Here is a 21,473-nt window from a genome sequence, read left to right on the forward strand (position 1 = left end):
CCTTTCCCGGCTAATTTCCATACTTGGTGCAATATCCATACGTTTTGCTGTAGAAGATATTAATGAGTTTAAGGATGGGGTGTTGCCCCAGGACCCCTGTGGGGGTGTTCATCATACATGATTGATGTAACATGTTGTCTTTAAACATTTTGAAAAAAAAAAATCTGAAGTTTGAAACCTGTCTGGCCCCGCGGGTTCCAGGTAGGAGGTCAGGGGCTATAATGGAAACTGAGGCACCGGTGAAGCGAATGGCACCCACGCCGACAGAGGGTTTGAGGAGCAGGCCGCGCTGTTGTGGATCAAGGTAACGGGCTGCCGCCCCGCGAAGAACGCTCAGCACTGTCGTGGCACCTGGCGAGACAGACGCCTCCCCGCCCCCTCCCGTTGCTTCCCTCTTGAGGCCACAGACAAGGCAGGGGTGCCAGGCTCTGGACCGGGTTGGGGGAGGTGAAGGCACAGTCCCACCACGGACCCGCTCTCTCCCTCCATCAGGGCCCTTTGGGAGGCCGCCAGGGAGAAGGCTCCCTGATACCCCCTCGCCCAGGCTGTTCAGTAAAGAAGCAGTTGGCTCACACCCCAGGAAGCCAGCTACCGCCAGAAGCCAGCAGTGTTTCGTGAGCCTTAGAAATCTTGTTGTACCGGTCTGCTGTAAATTACTGAATCAACACTGCACATTTATAGCCACTTCTTAATAGTTTAATAACTTACTCATCCCTTCTGGATCCTTTCGTTTATTTCTTTTAATTGTTAGGGAAAAGAGGCCTTTTAGAGCTCACGTCATCGGGCTCCTCCCTCGGTGATGCTTCCAGAATGCTAAAACAGAATCCCACACAACTGCTCCTAAGCGTAGAGTACCTGACACAGCAAAGCGACCTGTCCACGTGGAGTCAGGCGTTTGCCCGCACCCGGGGGCTGCAGAAACCAGCCAGCCAGTCTCAGTCCCGAGACTCCCCTCGGTGGCATTTCGTGTCCTGCCCTGGGGTTCCGTGGATTGTGAGACACTACGGGGACCTCGGCATCGTTAATACTGTTTCTGAGGGGGAAAAAGCCTCTCTGTGTCCACATAAGTGTCCGCTCTGGCTTGGCACTGGACCTCACTCATGTTCTTCAGTGCTTGGCGACAACAGGGAGTCGAGTCCACAGCAGCCGGCCGTGTGTCCTAACATGTACTTGAGATGAGCAACCATCGTTAGGCGATGGCCGTAGGTAAGGAAGAAGCTTCCAAATGAAGACCTGGGTCCTTCGGGCATTTGAGAATCCAGCTGAAGAGGCAAAGACTGTCCGCGTTGAGGGGACGGGTGGTGACGGAGGCTGCACATTTTGATCTTCTCCAGGCTCCTGAGAAGATGGTTTGGACGCTACAGTCCCTTTTGCATGGAACTGGACTTTTGTCATGGGTGAAGTCGCATTTCATAAAAAAAGACGCTGGTTTCTTTACAAGGTGGGCTGCCTTTGAGCCGGGACCTCAGTCTGGTTACCTGTGCTTTTTGACCCATTCTAGATTTTTAGGGAAATACGGGAAGAGTCCTGCTAAGAAATCCAGCCCTTGTTGGCACCTGCCAGGAATTGCCATATAGAAAGACGATGGGGTTTTTCCTGTTAAATGTCTTAATTCAGACTCTTGAGAATGGTTTGAAGAAGGATGTACCCTTCCTTCTCCTTTTTCTGCCCCTAGCACCCATGTCCTTCAAGATCCGACCGATGGAAGCTTGACGTGAGGTGATCTGAAGAGGGGCCTCTTAGCCTCAGCCCTTTCTCACTAATCCAAGCCGTTTACTAATTCAAGAACCCCAGGTTCCCTCCCCATCACCAGCTGGTCGGTAGGTAACAAAAATAAATCCACCTGATCTCTGATGGCTCCCTTGCAAACCTCTGAGGCCCTCCATACACAAGGAGTCGCGTGCATTTCCAAGACGTGGGCAACAAACATCCCCAATTAATCCCCTGGGGTAATTCGATCCCGCCTCTGCTGCAGCCTGGGCCAGCCGTGCTCACGTGGCGTTGGCCGCATTTGTTGAAGCTCTGTCTACACCAGACGTTGCAGTGCTTCGGAACAACAGATTGTCACCACCGTCCTTGACCTTCAAGGGGAACTCGGTGTGCAAAAGTCTACGCTGCACGGATAAGTGGGAAGTTTTTGCGGGAACACAGCTGGGAAAGAATCCACACAGGCCGGCAGATCGGGGAAGGCATTGGAAAGATAGCACGTTAGCTGGCCTTCGAGCAGGTGTTTCCCAGCTGACTCAGTGTTAATAGACCAGAGGGGACATTAGCATTTCTTCCATGCACAACGAAATTCCTAAAAGCCCCGGGAATGTTAAGGTTCATTCTAGAATTCTGCATCTCGGCTTGGAGTGACCCTGCAACATGTTTAGACCGGTATGGTTTGAGGGTGAAAGGTGGTGTGGCTAGTAATTATGCCAGGACCGAGGCCGGGCCAGCAGCCCCAGGAATCAGGGACGCGTGACCACCCCGGGGACAGCTGAGGCTGATTCTGCGTCCCCTCCACCGGTCAAGGAGGACGCAGCAGGGCTTAGCTGCTTCTTTTTCCTAGAAAATATAGGAAGACAAACATGCCATCTGCCTTTGTATCATTTTTGAAGACTGCATTGCAGAAAATGTTTGTACGGATGTCACCGAGAGTGGTTTAAGACTCTCTCCCAGCCGTGTTACTGCACCATAAAGATGCTGTCTTTTCCTTTCTAGTCAGATCAGCACTTTTTTGAGGCAAATGCCGAGGAAAAGCACAAATTGCATCTTGAGCTTAAGAAGAGCTCCCCTTTAGGGTCCTTTGTACCTGATAGAACTTAGTTCCTTAAGACAGTGCTCCAAGCAAATGCTCCCATTCCGGCTGCCTTTGTGAAACAGGCAGCATCAATGCAAATGACTTTGATCTGGGTGCTTTGTTTCCGTATCTCCTTTGTTTCCTTAGGAAAAGCCTCAAAGTGAGTGGATGCCCCAGTCCCTGCCTTGCCCCCACAGGCGCCCTGCCCCTCACCTTTCCCAGTTCCTCCCGGGCAGCACCTTTCCTTGTGGTCTGTCCCTCTGGTTTCCTAGGTGACAGCTTGATCATCAGACGCCTACCTGAGGCTATGGAACAGTGCAAACACAGGGGTTTACACCCCCTCCTCCAGGACCCACAGAGTTTCTAGAAGAGAATATTCTCTCCCACTGCCCACATGAGGACTCTCATTTGTCAGGCAGTGTATTCTGGTTTTGATTAACAAAATGCAAAGCAAAATTGGGTTGTCTTATCTAGAGCATGTGACCTAGAGAAACAAGGGCCCTGGGTTCACTGGCAAGTAGGTTAGGTCTGTGTTGAGTTCCAGTCCACCCTGGGGAGCCCAGGGCCCTCATGCAGTCAGGCTCCAGGAGGGCAGGCCCCATTTGTGTCCTCAGTGCCCAGCCCTGTGGCTGGCACCAGTGGTTTCCCAGAAAACGCTTATTCGATGCAGGGGCCCAGGCATGTTGGTGGCATGCAGAGATCCCCGTGTGCAGACCCCCCAATGCCACTGGCATCTGCACTGTCCTAGACCTCAGCTGTGTCGGGTCGAGCTCCACAGCCAGAACCAACTCTTCAACTGAAAGGTCCACCTCTCCCAACCCTAACAAATGCCTCTTCCTGCAGGCCCAGCAGGTGTCCCAACCTTGTTTGCATCACATTTTAGCTCATTTACATTTATTGTGATTCACTGCTGTGAAGTTCAGAGGAGTGAGTTCTTACACTCTGAACTATAACCTTGCTGTTCTTACACTTTCCCTCACTCCCTCAGCCTGAGCCTCACTTTGTATGGCCGTGGCCTCTGGACAGTCTCTCCTTGGCCTCCAGGTCATTGCTGGTTCAGTCCTCTCCCCACCTGGCAACATCCGCACCGTGGTCCCCAAGCATTGCCTAAGGGTGCCGGGAGCTGTCCTCCAGGCACAAGGATGTGCTTCTCTGCTCTGACTTCTCTGCATATGATAGCCATCACCCTGTCCTCCCTCCCCTCTCTAACGTGGCCTCGATATATCTTCAGTTTACCCACGAATCTAATAATGGTTCTCTCCTTGAGTCACTGCTCTTATGTGCAGCGTGCCTTACCACATGGAGCTCACTTGACCTTCCCCAAATTCCCCTGAGCTCCAGAGGGGTTATTAGTTCCTTTTTTCGGGTGAGAAAACTGAGTCTCAAGTGTCTGCTGCCACCTGGCTGTCACAATGCCCGTTTTCTGTCTGGCGGCCCTGTTCTCCTTTTCAGTGCCATGGAACTGCCTCACCATTCAGTTATCTGCTTCACTTTTTCATACAAGGCACGTCGAATGCTTCTTTGGTGGCAAAAGCAGGTTTCTGGCTGTCCCCATGGAAAGAAAGGTAGCAGATGCCTAAAGGGAGCACTTGGAAGGAGGAAGTGGTAACGAGAGCCTCGGGCATGGGGTCCAAGGCGCCATGTGTCGGACGCTTGCTTTACCCCGTGCTTCTGTTCTTTCCTCCTCCACCTGAGGTCCTTATTCACCAAGTGCAGGGAGACGCTCTGGTTCCCCAGGGTCCCCAGGAGCAGCCCTGGGGGGCTTTGCATCCTTGACGGAGAATCGGCCCGTGGAAGTCCTTCCTGTGGGTGAAGACAAGGATATGCTCCGTTTTCTTATGGTTGCTACGGAGACTGGCCACACTGAAACAGGAATGACCTGTGTCTGGAAAATCATGATGACCTGTTTTCCGCTTCTGGGAAAACTCACAGGAGTCCCCCCTTGATGACATTCGAGGGGCCCCTGGGTCCAGCTCTCTGATGGCTTCCACCTCCACCCACCCCCCACTGCGGAGTCCCAGACAACGGATGATCACCAAACACTCGCTAGTGGAGGAGAAGAGACGGTGACGAGCAGTGGGGGCGAGCCCGGTGTCCCTCGAGCTGCTGAACAGCAGGAAGCAGGAAGTGCGTCAGATGAAACTCCAACGCTGCCCGATTTTGAGGCGTGCTTGGTACTTTTAGACGTGTGTCTCTTGAATGAATAAACAACTGATACCAACAGACAAACCACAAATAAACCTTAGGGTCCTGACTATATTAATTTACCCAGGGAGTGAGCTGGTCACCGGGATCAGAGCAGCAGGACCGTTCAATGTCAGGGAGTGAAGGAAGACGTTAGTCAGTGCCCGGAGTGCTTTTCTCACCAGCGTAAGTGACTTAGACATTAGTCCACACCACGGCCTGTCCCTGTCATGCTCGCGCGCTATTTGGATATTCCGGAGCCTCTGTTCTAAATAGGTGCGGGAGGGCAGGGCTCTTGGATTGAACGTAAGTCCTCGTAACTCACTAACTGGTTTGTAAAAGTAAGCAGAGTTAGAGGTGGGTTTCGATTTCTGGGTGCTTGACTTTGCTCCTCTATTTCTGTTAATTGCTGAAAAAGCATGAGGGTGCGGCGTGACCCGAGGAGGGTCCAGGAGCTAGTGTTTTCAGTCAGGAAGCAGCTGAGTTTGCAATCCGGGGACCTTCGAAGGCAGCAGCGTGTTGTGTCCTGCCCGGCTGGCTGGGCTCCTGCTGCTGCTGAGCGTCTGACTTCAGCTCACCAAATCCCTCCCTGCCAGGACTTTGGCGGGTGGATTAAGGATATAATTACAGGCGAATCCAGCAACAGAGAAATCTGAAAGCTCTTGTCCATCATCCTGTGTACTTGACTTTAACCTAAGCCGTATTCAGTCCTCCCAGGCCATGTTTTGACTTTTGCTTGATGCAAAGCTCCCGTGGCCGAAAGTCTCCTGAGAGCAAGTGAAATCTGGCATCTCTCCCTTTTTCTTGTCGGGTTTTCCCGAAAAAACATCTTCACGCTGGCTGGTCCCGTTTCAGGCCAGCCACCTGTTCTCCTGGAGCTGGAAGTGGACCGAGACCACGTGAGATTCTTGGTGTCTGTGTTTGATATAATGTCAGTTTGTACATCATCCTAATGGGAATTCTGTAAACACTTGTCAGATTTTTTCCTACTTACACAATCACTTTCCTACTTAAAGCTGTAACAGCTAGAGAAAATACATACTTGGAACTATGGACACCCTCCTCCCCAAATCACATAATTGTAAACGTGACCCATGACCTTGAACAGCCGACTGGATCTGATTCCAGAACACAGACAATAAATACTTTGATTTTAGCACCCACCCACTCAGCACGAACTATTTATTCACCGGCATTCCCTGCAATTGAACTTCAAGAGTCTGACCCCAAAACATGGATGTGCTCAGAACCAAAGATGGAATAGCTTTAAGTGTCAATGCTACTTAACGGAAATGAAGTACCGTTTAAAAAATTTGACGCGTAAATATGATAGTTACACAGATTGTCTGATAATTATACAAACTAAGCCGGAGAAAAGAGCATTTCCCTGTTGTAAGGAGTGAGTGGACTGCAAAACAAGAACTTATGAACAGCAACTTCCCAGGCGGCACCGAGGAGCCTTTGCAAGTATCACCAAAATATTCCTTGATTTAGCTTCTCAAGGGGCCACCCACCTACAGCAAACATCTTCCAACAGTGTAGCTTTGGAACTTCAACCAATAGGCAAGCTTTTTTCCCAGCATCTCCTACATTGCCATGTGGTGCAACACACAGATTGGTTTTTTTGTTTTTTTGTTTTTTTCTTTTTTAAACTTAGCCCTTGTCTTTAATGATAATCTACATTCTTCCTAAAAAGGTATCTTCCCTGGAACGTTTAGCAACATAAAGGCTGGACCGTTTAGCAACATAAAGGAGGCAGTCTTTTTTTTCCCCCCTATGCCTTTTGAATAATACAGGAATCTGGCAGTAAGGGACCTTTTCTCTCTGTAAAAACCCTCCCTTCCTACCCCAGTGTGACCGTATGAGCTCAGAACAAGGAGTGAGAAAACAAGATGGAAACCCTGGCATTCTTCAAAGAAGCTCTAAGAAACTCTGGAATTCTGTAGTCAAGAGAGAGGGAGGGAGGAGAGAGGAAAGAAGGGAGTGAGAGAGAGAGAAAGGAAAAGAATTTTTAAGTTACAATTTAGAAGACACAATAACACCTTGTGGGCTGTCTTTATTTTGGAAATTAATTCAGGATCTGTTACCACTTAATGTAACTCTGTTGGCGGAGACATAATTCTAAGCCCAGTGTATACATTATTCCATTTAAACTGTCAACTATTCTGGGAAAGAGGTGGTGTTCCCGTTACACAAGTGGACCCTGAGGCCCACAGAGGCTACTCATCTGATCTGAGATTTGAAGCCAGAGCCGTTTGTCTCCAAAGCCAGGGTCCTCAAACGCTCCATTGCACACTTTCCTCTGTGCTTCTGCATCTTTCCTGAACTTTCTACAGAGGCAGTGGCCGAATGAGGGGGATTTTCTAAAGCATGCAGGTGCCCAGCACCCTGCAGCCCACCCACACCCCTCCCGGAAGCGTGGTTTCCCTCATCCAATGTGGTCAACCCATTCTTGTGATGCGCGCAGACACCCCCTCTGGCCCGGACGACCCTGTGCATTAAGTCCATGAGATGTGAGCTAACAATTAGAATGCTTGCTGCGTGGACCTTCTCTGTGTCCAGTGAACAGGGACAGGAGGTAAGGACAAAGAGAAGAAGGGAAATCCATCAGTCACACGACGGGATCTCTGTATGGACAGAGCACTAAGCTTAGAGTAGCTTCTGGAAATACGTGTCTAGAGGGAAAATGAAGATTCCCAGGTCCTGTTGAAACAATCAGTAGCTTTCCCAATGGATCCTGAGTGTCGGTAGAACGCATCGTTCACGTCTACGCCACACTCATCCTGCACACTCAGGACTTGGGCTGACAGCCTTCTCTAAATAGCAGGGGTTAAGGTGCTGGCATCTGGGCCAACAGTGAGCCATGTATCTGTAGGTGGAATGTCATCTGGATAGAAGTCGTTTGAGAAGCCCTCAGAGACCTGGACCCCCACGCGTCTCTAGGACGGACTCAGGAGGATCAGGCCTGGCTAAGGATTTGCCCCAAAGTCAGACGCTCAGTAGGTGTGAGCAAGGGGGTGACATGGCACCACTCCTGACCCCGAGCCTCAGTCGTCTCCTTGAAAATAAGGTGTTAGGAGACCGGTTGAAACACAGGCTCAGACATTCTCTCCCAGAAAAGTACCTTTGCTCGGGCCCTTTAAAAAAGATCTACAAACTCCACATACCAAATCCGGAAGGAACTGGGTTCCAGATTATTTCTCCTTAGATTTAGAATTTTATTTAAAGCCCTTGAGTCGTGTTTTATTTACCTTTAGACAGACTCCCTGGACAATCATCTGTTCTTAGACGGGGGACACGCCTGTCCTGAGGTGCCCCTGCCCACCGGGGACATCCAGCCTTCAGCTGTCCTCTGTGCGGAGCGCGTCAGAGCTTTGCGGCCCTACAGCCAGCAAAAGGACCAGCAGCGCCATCTTGTGGGAGTGCTGTGGGCCGCCCAACAACCTTGACTGTCAGTCTTTGAAGAATGACATTACAAAGAAATGCAGTCAAGTAAGCTGTTTCCTTCGGGTCCCCAGCCATGCTAATTATTATTTTGGTGTCTAGAAAATTAATAACCCAAATAAATTAACGCCAAGCCAGAAAGATATGTCAAGAAAAAAAAATGGCTAGGAAGGGTTTGTTTCCCATTTATTGGGAAATATATATATATCACCCCAGGTGGGGAATACTTTTCCATAAACTCCATGAGAACACAGGTCGTGTCCTTCCCATGACTCAGCTCACATGTCACCTTGTCGGGGTCCGCGATGACTCCCCCTCCTCTAAGAAGAGCACCCTGTTCGTCGCTGTCCTAGAGCTGGTCACCATGTCTGCTTCTGCGCCTGCACCCGGGCTCTGGAGCTGGGTCACCCCCTGAGGGGAAAGCCCTGCTTTGTGGCCCCAGGGGGCTCAGTCAGTGTGGCTGAGGCTGAGGTGTGTGAGAGAAATGGCAGCGCCTGGGGCCACAGAGGAGCCCTCACAGTCATCTGAGGTCAGGTGCACTGTGTTTCCATTTGCGGGGCTGCATTTGGGTGGGTCCTGCCTCTTCCTCCCCTTTTGACCGCACACAGCACCCCGGAAAGTCTCTGTGGTCTGGGAGCAGCATGGCGCCTCTTGTGAGCAGCCCGCAGGTTAAATTGGGGGGGGGGGGGGTGGCTTCTGTCGTGTGTCCTCAGGGGAGGAGGCCTCTTCTCACAGAACTGTTAGCTGCTTATTGGAAAGTGAAATCAAAACTCTGACACAGCCTTCTGGGCCTGAGTGTTCATGTAAGCACTGCTCCCTGACTCACCAGACAACTCTGTTCGGGAGATTTTTAGGGAAAATCCCCTTCAGGCGCACACTTGTTTTCTTACCAGGAAGGAGTATCACGTGATGACTCGCTCCTGGGTCCTGATGTAGCCTTTTCTGGATGGTGCTGGGTTACCACTGACCACTGCCAGCGTCCCGGCCAGTCTTCCTTTCATCCTTGTCTCCTGTTCTGGGACCAGGAGCTGTGGGTGGAGGAGAGGCTGGTGGCCTCAGTACTGAGCATCTCAGATCACTTTCTGCCAAGTCTTTTCTGTCACAAAACCCGTCACGCGTCATCACAGTCCTTGGCCATGCAGCCTTCAGACAAATTGCTTAACCTCTCTAATTTATCATTCCTTCATCTGTAAAATGGACATGGTAGTTCCTGCCTCACAAGTTTGAGGGGGTTAGATACATTAATTCTACGTAAAGCACTTAACTCAGTGCCTGGCCCGTGGTAAGTGGTCAATAAATAGTAGCTATTATCATCTGAGATCATTCTCATCCCTTAGAAAAATTAAGAAACAATGCGCTACAGGCTTTTATGACCCCATCTGTATACAAACATCTCCCTCTGATATTTTCAGAGTGCATTTACGTGAAGAGGAGAAAATACTTGCAGAGGATAACATAGTGGCCTTCCTTGAACCCAGACCGAAAGCACTAACATGAAAATAATTCTGTTAAATAGAACTCTCCAGCAATGCCTTTGCCGCCATTTTGACTACTTGCGGTGGGATGGGTGACTTGACTGGATTCCCAGTCCTACTGATCACTGTGTGTGTGTGTGTGTGTGTGTGTGTGTGTGTCCCCATCCCAAAATGCTCCTACGCAGCAACCAAGCTACCCTAATCTCTGCCAGCACACTTGGGGAGGCATAGACCAAACGCTCATGTAGGCATAAAACATCACCGGCCGTTCACAGAAACCTAGAACAGATGCTCCCCGGAATTAAAGGGAGGAGGAGGAAGGACCCCATGTAAGCAGCTAGGAAAGCAGGGTTGCTGCAGAGCAGTGGATTCAAATCACGCCCACCATGTTGCCTACCGATAGCAGTCCTGGGAAGCTTAGCGTTTTGGTCCTTGCCAGGGAGCCCAGAATCATTTCCCCAGGCTGCGCTGCTCTCCGTAGCTTTGAGGAAGAGGAGCATCAATGTTCCTGGACCCGGTAGGCATCACTGCAGAGGCCTGGGCTGCTGGGGTGCATCTGGAGTGTGGGTGTGGTTCGGGGCAAAGGTCAAGAGACCACACTGGAATGGAAGTTGTGGGGGAGGGCCCCAGACAGTGAAGGAATTTACAGTCCTGTCCTTTAGCCTGGGAAGGGGGTGTCCCCGAGGCTTGTGGAAGCCCTCCTCAAACATCGAAGGCCTGTCCCACAGAAGAGGCCTTGGTCGTGGGATGGAGCCCCAGGTGGTGTGGAGGCCTCCCCGAGGGCCCTCAGGCTCCCGTGTGCAGAGACGCGAGGGCGCGGGCCAGGGCGGCCGTCCACGGGGAGGAAAGCTGGATCAGGTCGCATTAGCCTCCTTCCCGGCCCTAATGTCCAGGGCGGCTGAGTCTCTCCTGGCAGAGTGGACAGAAAACGTCACGCCTCCCGAGGCCTGTACTGACAGTCCAGGTCGTGAGGTCTTAAGACACACAAAAAGAATGTAAAGTAATCTTGACGCTTTTTCTGCGGATCCCATGTTGGACTGTCATTTGGATGTGTTGCGTTAAGTTAAATATGTGGCCATTTATTTCAATAATTGCTGTTTTAGATTTTTAGCAGAGTTTTGAAACCATGAATGGTTTTCTCACCCCTGGGGACTTTTATTTAAAGACGAGACCAGAAAACCCACTCCTGAGGGCCGTCCGCCTTCCACGGGGACACTCGTCCACCACGCATTCCTGGCATCTGGTCCCCTGTCTGGGATGCCAAGGAAGCATGGAGCTTGTTCATCAAGGAAACTTTGGAAATAAATAATGAGATCTGTAGTTCAGGACAGAGGACCCTGTCGAGACTGTGATGTGGTCCTGAACAGGTGAGCCTTGGAAACCTCTGTGCATATTTGGCAGCTGCTTAGGGCAGGTGTGAGGAAGTTTTGGAGTTTTCTGCCGATACATAAGAAGCCGTTTCTGGGGCGCTAATCCCTGCTAATTCCGTCTCGGTTGCAATTCCTTTAAGTTTAGGTAAGTGTGGTTTTTTAAAAACTGGAAAAGCCCGAGGATGTGGGGAGGGCAGGAACAATATTTTTCACCGTCTCTGTTTCCTGAGAGAAAGTAATGCTCATCTTCAAAACAACATCTGTCAGAATGATTCTCATCAGATTAAATAAATCCTCAAAGCCGCGATCACAGTTTATAGAATCTTGGAAATGTACGTTATGCTGTGCATGGAGCCCTAATGGAATTTAAAATATGTGTGTTTTTGCGAACACAGCTTTGTAAGCAGACTCTTGCCGGGGTTTCTCGTTGGTGAATTTTCGTTTAAGCTACCACATCTCAAGGAGCTTAGAAAGCGTTTCTACTAGACAAATGTAACGAACAATCGTTTACCAGTTTTGAGATTCTATTAATTGTAGGTGGAAAAAGACAAAGAGCTAGGGGCCCTTTGGCCAACCCTGAGGAAAATCCGCAACACAGTCTGTGCCAGAAGAGGAGCCACGTGGAACTAGATGTCACCGCTAGGTAGCATGGGAGAGGTCAGCCTTCGGTCATCTTGTCACAGGCAGCTGCCGTATGTCCTTACAGGTGATTATAGCCTTTTTAGTATCAGAGAAGGGAAGAAGATTTCCGGGGGGCGTTTTGTGTCATAAAGACCTTGAACGACTGATCAATACACATGGATACGTAGTATTCTGTGCTGCCGGAAAGCATATTCTTACATTGGTTTGCTAAGTCTAAAATACAGATTTGAAGGGGCACGTGCACCCCAGTATTTATAGCAGCACTATCGACAATATCCAAACTCTGGAGAGAGCCCAGTGTCCATCGACTGATGGATGATAAAGGTGTGGTGCATATATGTATACGTGGGGGGAATACTACTCAGCCGTCAAAAAGAATGAAATCTTGCCATTTGCAACCACGTAGATGGAACTAGAGTGTATCATGCTAAGCGAAATACATCAGAGAAAGACAAATTACCTTATGATGTCATTCATAGGTGGAATTTAAGAAATAAAACAGACGAACATATGGGAGAGGGAAGAAAAAAGAGGGAAACCACAAGAGATTCTTAAATGCAGAGAACAAACTGAGGGTTGCTGGCCGGGGAGAGGGGAGGTGGGGGGGGTTGGCCTACATGGGTGATGGACATTAAGGAGGGCACTTTCGGGGATGAGCACTGGGTGTCGTATGTAAGTGATGAATCACTGGCTTCCACTCCCAAAACCAATATTGCACTGTATGTTAACCAACTAGAATTTAAATGAAAATTTGAAAAAAAAAAATTAGTTGCTAAGTCCAAACAATAAGACACCACTTTTCACACGTTAGGATGGCTACTATCAAAAAACCCCAGAGTAGAACAAGTATTGGTGATGTGCAGAAACTGGAACCTCGTGCATTGCTGGGGAGAACCTCAGCGGTGGAACGTCTGTGGAAAACAGCTTGGTGGTTCCTCAGAGCTGAACACGAATTACCGTATGACCCAGAAGTTCCACTTCTGAGCGTGTACATGAAAGATTTGAAAGCGGGGACTCAAACAGATCCTATTAGACCAGTGTTCATAGCATCATTAATCACAAGAGCCAAAAAGGTGGAAACAAGTCAAATGTCCATCAGCAATGAATGGAAAAACAGAACATGGCCTACCCATATAATGGCATATAATTCAGCCTCAAAACGAAAGCAGTTCTGGGGCACTTGGGTGGTTCAGTCGGTGGTGAAGCGTCTGACTCTTGGTTTCGGCTCAGGTCATGATCTCACAGTTAGTGAGTTCAAGCCCTGCATCAGGCTCTGAGGTGACAGTGTGGAGCCTGCTTGAGATTCTCCCTCTCTCTCTCTCTCTCTCTCTGCCCTTCCCACGCTCCCTCTCTCTCTCAAAATAAATATAAACTTTTTTTTAAAAAAAGGAAACTCTGCTATGTGCTACAACCTGGGTGACCTTATGCTAAGTGAAATAAGCCAGGCATAAAAGGACAAATATTGTGTGATTCCACTCATATGAGGTGCCCAGAGTAGTTTGAGTTCTTAGGACAGAAAGTAGAACAGCATTTGCAGGAGATGAGGAAGGGGGCTGGGAGAGGAGGTGGGGACGGGGCTGGAAGAGGGGGTTGGGGGAAGAGGCTGGGGAGGGGACCGGAGATGGGGGTTGGGAGAGGAGACTGGGGAGGGGGTTGGGGGAGGAGGGTGGGCAGGGGGTGGGGAGGGGGTTGAGGGTTGCTGTTTACTAGTGTCTCCTAAGGATGCGAGAGCCCTGCAAACGGGCAGTGGCGGTGGAGGTGGCTGCGTGACATCGTGAACGTATTGCCACTCAGTTGTACAGCTGTACGATTTACAGCGGCGACAACGGTAAATAAATTAGTTGCTGAGCTAGCTGGGATTTTAAAGCAGACCGGGCGGGGAGGGGAGAGTGGACACCGTCTTCGCGAGCATCGTGTACCTGCCGCTGACGAGAGCCAGCCCGGGCCCGGGCCTCCCCTGCAGGCTAGGTAAGAGTGTGCACGTACAGCACATTTCTTGAATGTGTTGTTAAAACTTAAAACAGTGCAGGGGCGCCTGGCTGGCTCGGTCGGTTAAGCGTCTGCCTCTTGATTTTGGCCCGGGTCCTGAAAGCTCACCGTTGGTGGGTTCGAGCCCCGCACCGGGCTCGGTGCTGCCGGTGCAGATCCTGCTTGGGATGATTCTCTGTCCCGCTCTCTGTGCCCCTCCTCCACTCACACTCTCTCTCAGAAATAAATAAAAAACATGGAAAAAACCTACCTAAAAATCTGCAGGGCTTTTCCCCTTGTGGCTTCCGGTGCTGTATTTCTTAGCAGCACCGACAGATGGAGACGCGGGAGCACAGGGAAGCCGGATGAAGTCTGAGGTCTTCACCGCCGCTTCCCAGCCGGCTTAACTGGATGGAATATGCCTAGTTTTGGCTGCGCCCCAGAGTCTGTTCAGACCGAAGCCAGCTGGGCGCCCCTGCTCCTCTGCCCAGATCGGCCCTCTGGGTGCGCAGAGGGCGACTTCCTGTCCCTTTGAACAGGGGGTCACAAGCCCCGCTCCTGGCGGAAGGAATGGGGCCTGCCGTGGCCAAGACGTGGGGGTGGTGTGGCCTCAGTGGCTCCCTGGGCCACACCCCTCACCCCTGCACAGCTCTCTCGGCAACCCCGTGGGCCCGTGCCCGCCGGTACGCCCGGCAAGAAGCCTGTGATACGCGTGGGCACGATCGGTGCCATGTACTTCTTAAGACAACACCAAAAACCAAAGGCTGGAAGAGAGGATATTTGAGTTTTGAATTTTTTAGTATTTACTTATCTTGTAATATTTCTGTTAATATGGAATGTTAATGTTTACTTCTGCAATTTGGGTTGCCCACCGTTTCCGGATTCCTTTCCAAAGGGGCCGTGGGGTATATGCGCCCGTCACCTGTTCCCTCTTCTCACCCCTAACCAGAGGTGGTTCCTGAATTTCAGCAGAATGTTTCAGAAACTCCCCTCCCTCCATTGCAACCCTCAAGAGCCATTTCGTACGGAATATACATGCCGTAAGACATCTGGGTGGCTCAGTCCGTTGGGTGTCCAGCTTTGGCTCTGGTGGTTGTCTCGTGGTCCGTGGGTTCGAGCCCCACATCCAGCTCTGTGCAGACAGCTCGCAGCCTGGAGCCTGCTTCGGATTCTGTGTTTCCCTCTCTGTCTGCCCCTCCCCCACTCCAATCTGTCTGTTTCTCAAAAGTAAATAAATATTAAAAGTTTTTTTAAAACTCTGGTGTACAGAGCCACCAGCACCCGGCTGTCTTCCACCCATCGCCCAGACTGTTCTCAGAGCGTATTTCTTTCCTCTGAGTCCAGCTTGCTTTTCACGGACACACTTTCCCTTTATGAGCCGAATCCAGCAAGCCATTAAAGCCCAACAGCTTAAGTAAGGACTCGTCAAGGCGCAGGTGCCTCCGGAAGACGGGGGTCGGCGAGGGGAGTGCCATTTTGCACATCCTCAGGTTCTGTGCCCACAGCCCCTGCACACCCCCTAGAGAGTGAGCCGGGCTGGGGGCACTCTTATTCCGGGGTCTCTGTTAGTCCCCAGAGTCACTCTGGACGCTCTACTGTCGTGAGGGGAGGTCTCTTTGAGAGACTCACCTGGAGGGAGCTTGTGGGAGTCCAGATTCCAGGCACGGCCTCTCCCTCCCTCCACGTGCATTTTCTGATGCTGGGGCTGGACCAGGGCCATTAGTGACCTCCTAGGATCATTGACACACATGTCCCGCGATGTTCTCAAGGCAAGGACTGGAACCCACCCTCGTGTTTAACGTGGGAGACACACAGGGACCGACCTGCATGGAAATACCCAGACTTTGAAGGGCACTTCGGAGGAGGGTCAGGGGGCCATCGGGTGGAAGCGTGGGACCCCGTGATGGGGCTCCTAGGGTCCGGAGACCCTTCCTCCACGCACACAGGGGAGCGGGCGCCGATGACCAGATCCCAGGAGCCACGGGCAGGGACTGCCGTCCGGAGGGGGCCGGGCGTTCCAAGGGTTCAGGACGTGGGACCCACTGCAGGCTGGCACTCTGCGTGCGACAGGCCACCTCCTTTGTCCAGAACCAGGTGCTACTCCCCCAGGAGCGTAACCTGCGGATGTCGCTGCAGTTTCCTTATAGTCTGGCTCGGGGCGTAAATGTGCATCTGTGTGTTTTATACACACAGTCGGCTAGAATTACACGTGATTTTAACTTTCTGTCTTGTCTGCTTTTGTCCGTTTTTCAATAACGAATGTATACATACACGTATAGAAAGAGACAGGGAGAGAGAGAGAGAGGGCATATGTGGGCTTTTTTTAATATTTATTTTTGAGAGAGAGAGAGAGAGAGAGACCACGAGCAGGGGAGGGGCAGAGAGACGGGGACAGAGGATCTGAAGCAGGCTCTGTACTGCCAGCAGAGAGCCCGATGTGGGGCTCGAACGCAAAAACTGCAAGGTCATGACCTGAGCTGAAATTGGACCCTTAACCGACGGAGCCACCCGGACGCCCGGGCATACGTGTTCTATATAGATAACGGCTCACGCTTCCTCGGCCACCTTTTGGGGCTCACTTTGGACCAGGGAAGCCACTCTACTGTGTATTTACTCTGACTAGATTCACTCTCTGTGGGTGACTTTCTCACCCAGTTCTTGCTGAGGGGAGGGAGCTGTCTCTACTGCCTTTAAGAGCCTTGACTGAGGTTACAAAACCAAGAAAAGTGGAGATGATTCAAGCAATCATACGCTCTTGGTACAAAACAATGGCGGTGCCTCCCTGGAAGGTGATGGCGCGTGATTAGTTGACGAAATGGAACCGTCCCTGCTTTAGGCTCTTCCCACATTTTTATTTTTTATCTATTTTTAATTTTTTTTAATGTTTATTTAATCTTATTTTCGAGAGAGAGACAGAGCACGAGCAGGGGAGGGGCACAGAGAGAGGGAGACACAGAACCCAAAGCAGGCTCCAGGCTCTGAGCTGTCAGCACAGAGGCCGACGCGGGGCTCGAACTCACGAGATCATGACCTGAGCCGAAGACTGAGCCACCCAGGTGCCCCTCTTCCTAGATTTTTAAAGGAACATTCAAAATGTAAGAAAGTTTTATGGTGCCAGGACCATATTCCTTTCTAAAACATTTATGAAATGTTAGAATCCAAATACACTACGTGGGGGACTCACACTTGCGTTGAACTCATTCATCTCTGGTTGGCTATTGATCCTGTAGCCAAATCATATGTGTAATAAAAGAAAAAAAAAATCAACCCATTTAAGCACACAACAAAAGCGAAAGAAAACCAGTCACGTAGGGGACGTTTCTGTGCTGCTTAGTAAGACTTGAAGTTTCTTAGTCTCCTGAAGTGACAGAAATCACTTGGGGGAATTTGGGGTATTTTAGCTCAACTGTTAGGGATATAAACAGTGAACTTACCGAATACTGGGACTTTTGCCTGCGGCAAAGCAAAGCTAAGACAAGTGGTTTCCTTCCCAGGATGCCCGGCAGAGCAGGTGGGAGGCGAGCTGGGCAGCTCACGGGATGGACCCCCCTCTGTCTGCCCAGCAAGGCTGTCCACCCACCGGAGCCGCCCGCACCCCCCGTTACCCTCTCCCTGCCAGGCTGGTGTTGTATTCACCTCCTGCTCCCCGGTCCCCTCACCTCTGGTGGAGGCATTCAGGGGTTGCACACCTGTGTACTCCCTGGAACTGTGTTCTCATGTTTTTAAATGATGGCAGCCACTTTTAAATGACGTGCAGCCACTTTTGAAAATGCACAGGAGAGTGTATGCTAACGTGAAAGTATGCTCGGCGTATCCCAAATACAGAAAACAACCTGACTCTTTTGTAAGAAGTTTAATACGAAAACAAGTGTGTCTGTCCACAGAAAGACAGGATGGATATCCATCTATTAACTGCGATCATTTCCACTTGGTAGAATGACAACTGACTTCAGCACGTTTGAACTTGTCTGCATTTCAGCAATGCACAGTTACTGCTTTGGTCCTGTGCCCCACCTCCCCAGTCTTGCAGACAGGTGGGCGAGCTCAATATGACTTGAGATGTTAAGAAATGACAATAGCTTCTCAAGGACCCTGCATTTTTAATACTTGGGTCTCCTAGGGGCCAGGAGCTTTTGCATCGGCCCTGGGATCTCACCCGTTAGAAGCTGCCAGAGAGAAGCCGCAGACCTTGCGAGGGCCCCGGAAGAATGCCTCCTTGGTGGGGGTCTCCGAGTTCAGCCCAGTGCGACCCTGTTTCTTCCCTGCCTCAGGAAGCACCTGTGTCCATCGTCTCTTGAAACAAAAACACCTGGACTTGCCCCTAGCCTCAGTTTGGGGACAGCCCCCCGAACGACAACAAAAGAAAGCACAGGACTCACCTGCTGCCTGCTGGTCTCCCGCTCCTGCCCGAACTCAGCCTCGGGAGAAGGGCCCCAATGGCCAGCGGGGGGTGGGATGCGATACTAGAGGAGGTCGGCTGCCCCTTCCTCCCTCCTCCCGGGTCACCGTCTGTTACACTCCCCCAAACCCACCTCCTCCAGTTCGTGCTGCCTGCCTCCCTCCACTTCTGTGAGTTGTTCCCTGAAATCGCCTTTTCCCTTCTTGTCTTGCAGCCCGCCCAAACCGACCGTGTTCATCTCCGGTGTGATCGCCCGGGTAAGAGCCTTTCCGCCAAACCCTCGGTGCGCTGTGGGACTCCTCCTGTCTTTGTTAGACCCCATTCGTTCATCTGTCGGGGCCCAGAGGCCCCTGGGCTGTGTCGTGTCCGTGGAGCGCTTCCACGGCGAGCACTGTGCGGCGAGCACTGCCAGCAGGGCTCACACAGAGGAGCCGGAGCTGCCTGCCCCCCGCCTTCCTCGTGCCCCCCCTTCTCTTTCGACTCAACCAGGGTCGGCTGCTCCCCAGCGAAACAAGACTTAATAAGAATCGAAATAAGAGTTAGCTGTTGTGACACGTGAAAATGACATGAAATTCACATCCCGGTGTCCGTGGATGCCTTTTAGCCGTGGGTGCGGTTTTAGCCGCTCGCGGCCACACCCATTCATGCGTGTCTACACTGCTTTCCTGCTACCGTGGTAGCTGAGCCACGAAGCCCGAAATATTTACTGTCTGGCCCGTTACCACAAATGTCTGCCGCCCCCAGACTAAACTCACGGGGGTTTTGTCGCACCCTTTACTTTTCAAGAGCCCCACTTCTGGTGAAACCCAACTTTAAAAAAAAAATTTGTTTTAATGTTTATTTTTTGAGGGAGAGAGAGAGTGTGTGTGAGCAGTGGAGGGGCAGAGAGAGACAGAGACAGAATCCGAAGCAGGCTGGCAGGCTCTGGGCCGTCAGCACAGAGCCCGACGCGGGGCTCGAACCCACGAACCGCGAGATCGAGACCTGGGCCGAAGTCGGGTGCTTAACCGACTGAGCCACCCAGGTGTCCCCCAACATTTTCCTTTAGTGACCCAGCAGCACACTCTCCTTTGAGGGAGGGCACAGCAGTGCCAACCATAGCCCTGTGGCTCATAGTACATCCGAGCCCTTAGCACGTGAGGACTTAAGAAAATGCTCTTGCTGGACACAGCTCACCACGGAGCCCCAGGACCCCGGGGGACACACAGGTGGCTCCTCAAATACACAAAAGAAAATTAAATGCCGACACAAGGCCAGAGTCACCCCATGGTGACAGCTCAGCCCCTGCACATCAGGGCTCCAGCCTGCTTGCCGTGGTCTGGGCCCCAGCCACCATCACACATGCACTGTTGTCTCAAGAAGGCATTTCCTCCCCGACAAACAGCCGGGTGCCTTCTGTGAGACTCAGCAGGTTGGATCTGGCTTCATCTCACGGCTTTCAGCCCTGCCCTGGCTGTGTCTCCTTCCCAACAAGTGCCCTGACTCGGCCGTGGCAGCAGATCAGAATTAGGACACTGGATTTGGTTCTGTTTTGTCCCTGGATGTAGAGGTCACAGTTCTCGCAGAAGAAAGCCACCCAATACCGGCTTAGTCCTGAGCGAGTCGTATGGAGACCTGAGCTCACGGCAAGGGGGGCAGACAGCATTGTCACCCTCTGGGTGCCCCCCTCAGCACCCCAGACAGCTTCAGGACCCCCACGGTCCCAGGAGACAGCCTTCTACCTGCCAGCAGGTTCCCCAGCCCACTGCCCACCCTACGGGGAAGCCAGAGGACGTGGGGTCGGGGGCTTTGTTCTTGCGTTACCCCGCTGTTCAGTGTTGGTGAGCTGGTGCATTCTGTCTCCTGACAGGGCGACAAAGACTTCCCACCGGCGGCCGCCCAGGTGGCTCACCAGAAGCCCCACGCCTCCATGGACAAGCACCCCTCCCCGAGAACCCAGCACATCCAGCAGCCTCGCAAGTGAACGGCGAGGCCCCAGCGCCCCCACCAGCAGTGCCTCGATATCCCGACCTTTGGTATCTCCCCGGCAGAGACAATTGGCGTTTTCTTCAACCCGCTGCTCCCCTGGGAAATCTAAGACAAAGTGAAGTGCCCCGTCCTTTGCCTTAAATTTCCGTGTCTGACACTAGAAAGGATCTGACCCCAAACCTCGTTTGCAGGGAGTCCTGGTTGATGTCGTTTGAGGGTCAGCGTGCCCCTGTACGTGCCTTTAGCAGAACTTGCCGAGACCTAAGTGAAGTGTTCAAAGCCCAGCTTTACTTGTACGTCAGCGGTCGTCGAGGGCGCAGATTTGGGAGGACGAGATTAAGGCTGGAGGGAAAGTGGACCATTTCATGCTTTTTAGTAACAGGACAACGGGTCTTAACACCTAGGGGACGCATTTCGGAATCACAGGGGCGCGTTTCAGAAAGGCAGGGCAAGGCAGGCTTTTGAAAGTGGCACCAGCGTTACTGAATTCTCCTTCCCGTGTGACAGGGGGTCGCTGTAGGGGGACACCAGGTACTCCTGGGAAAAGCCAAAGAGAAGCTCCCGTCTTTGAAATGGCTTTTTAATCCCAGGAGCCACCTTCTGGAGAAGGAGAACGTAGACCGTCTGTGCAAAGGGAACAGCTCCAGAATGAGATCTCCGTGTGCGTCCCAAACCCGGCACGGCCCCGATCCAGACCGCCTCCAGCGGGGCAATCAGGCAAACCTGCGTTTCTCGTAATCCCCTCTAGAGCCGCTTTTGAGTTCTAGAAGTGACCACCGACCGGTGGAGGAGTAGACGTAAAGCTAGTTCTGGAACACCAAAGCAAGAGCGTTGTGGAAAGAGCAGATGAAACTCTGCCTAGAAAAAGGTAGAAACACCGTGTTCCACGTGAGCTAGAAAACACCTGTCAATCCCACTGCCCTGAGTTTCTTCTGCCCGCGTGCGGTTTGCCGGGCCCGTTCACCTGCGCGAGCCGGACGGTCCTACTCTTGCAGCGCGTCCTTCCTGCCCGGAGCGGCCCTGGACGGCTCTTGGGCTCACGGCGGTCGAGTGCTTTATTGTTCCGAAAAGCCAAAGGGCCGGTCCACTCGGATGCTGTGCCGTCCGGGCCCTGACCGGCCACCGCCGACGGCCGTGTTTGCCGGAGGCCAGCGCCGCCGGCCGCCCGATGTCCTTACCAAAGCCGCACCTGCCAGCTGGGAACCGTGACCTCATCAGACCCGCCCCTCGCCCTTCCC

At 51.8% G+C, this 21,473-nt stretch overlaps 1 protein-coding gene across 1 annotated transcript in view; it reads left to right on the top strand.

Annotated features, from left to right (window-relative positions):
- DAP (death associated protein) overlaps positions 1-21,430 on the top strand; it is a 63,959-nt gene extending 42,529 nt beyond the window's left edge. Inside the window, exons 3-4 of the mRNA XM_047094048.1 lie at positions 18,482-18,524; positions 20,117-21,430. Coding sequence (XP_046950004.1) covers positions 18,482-18,524; positions 20,117-20,230 — 157 coding nt within the window. The 3' untranslated portion in view covers positions 20,231-21,430. The remainder of the gene's footprint in view (positions 1-18,481; positions 18,525-20,116) is intronic.
- Positions 21,431-21,473: the final 43 nt, after the last annotated feature.

This window comes from Lynx rufus, unplaced genomic scaffold (assembly GCF_022079265.1).
Source record: "Lynx rufus isolate CCGP_SWC_20201006 ecotype Redwood Valley unplaced genomic scaffold, mLynRuf1.p SCAF_1, whole genome shotgun sequence".
Lineage (NCBI taxonomy): Eukaryota > Metazoa > Chordata > Mammalia > Carnivora > Felidae > Lynx > Lynx rufus.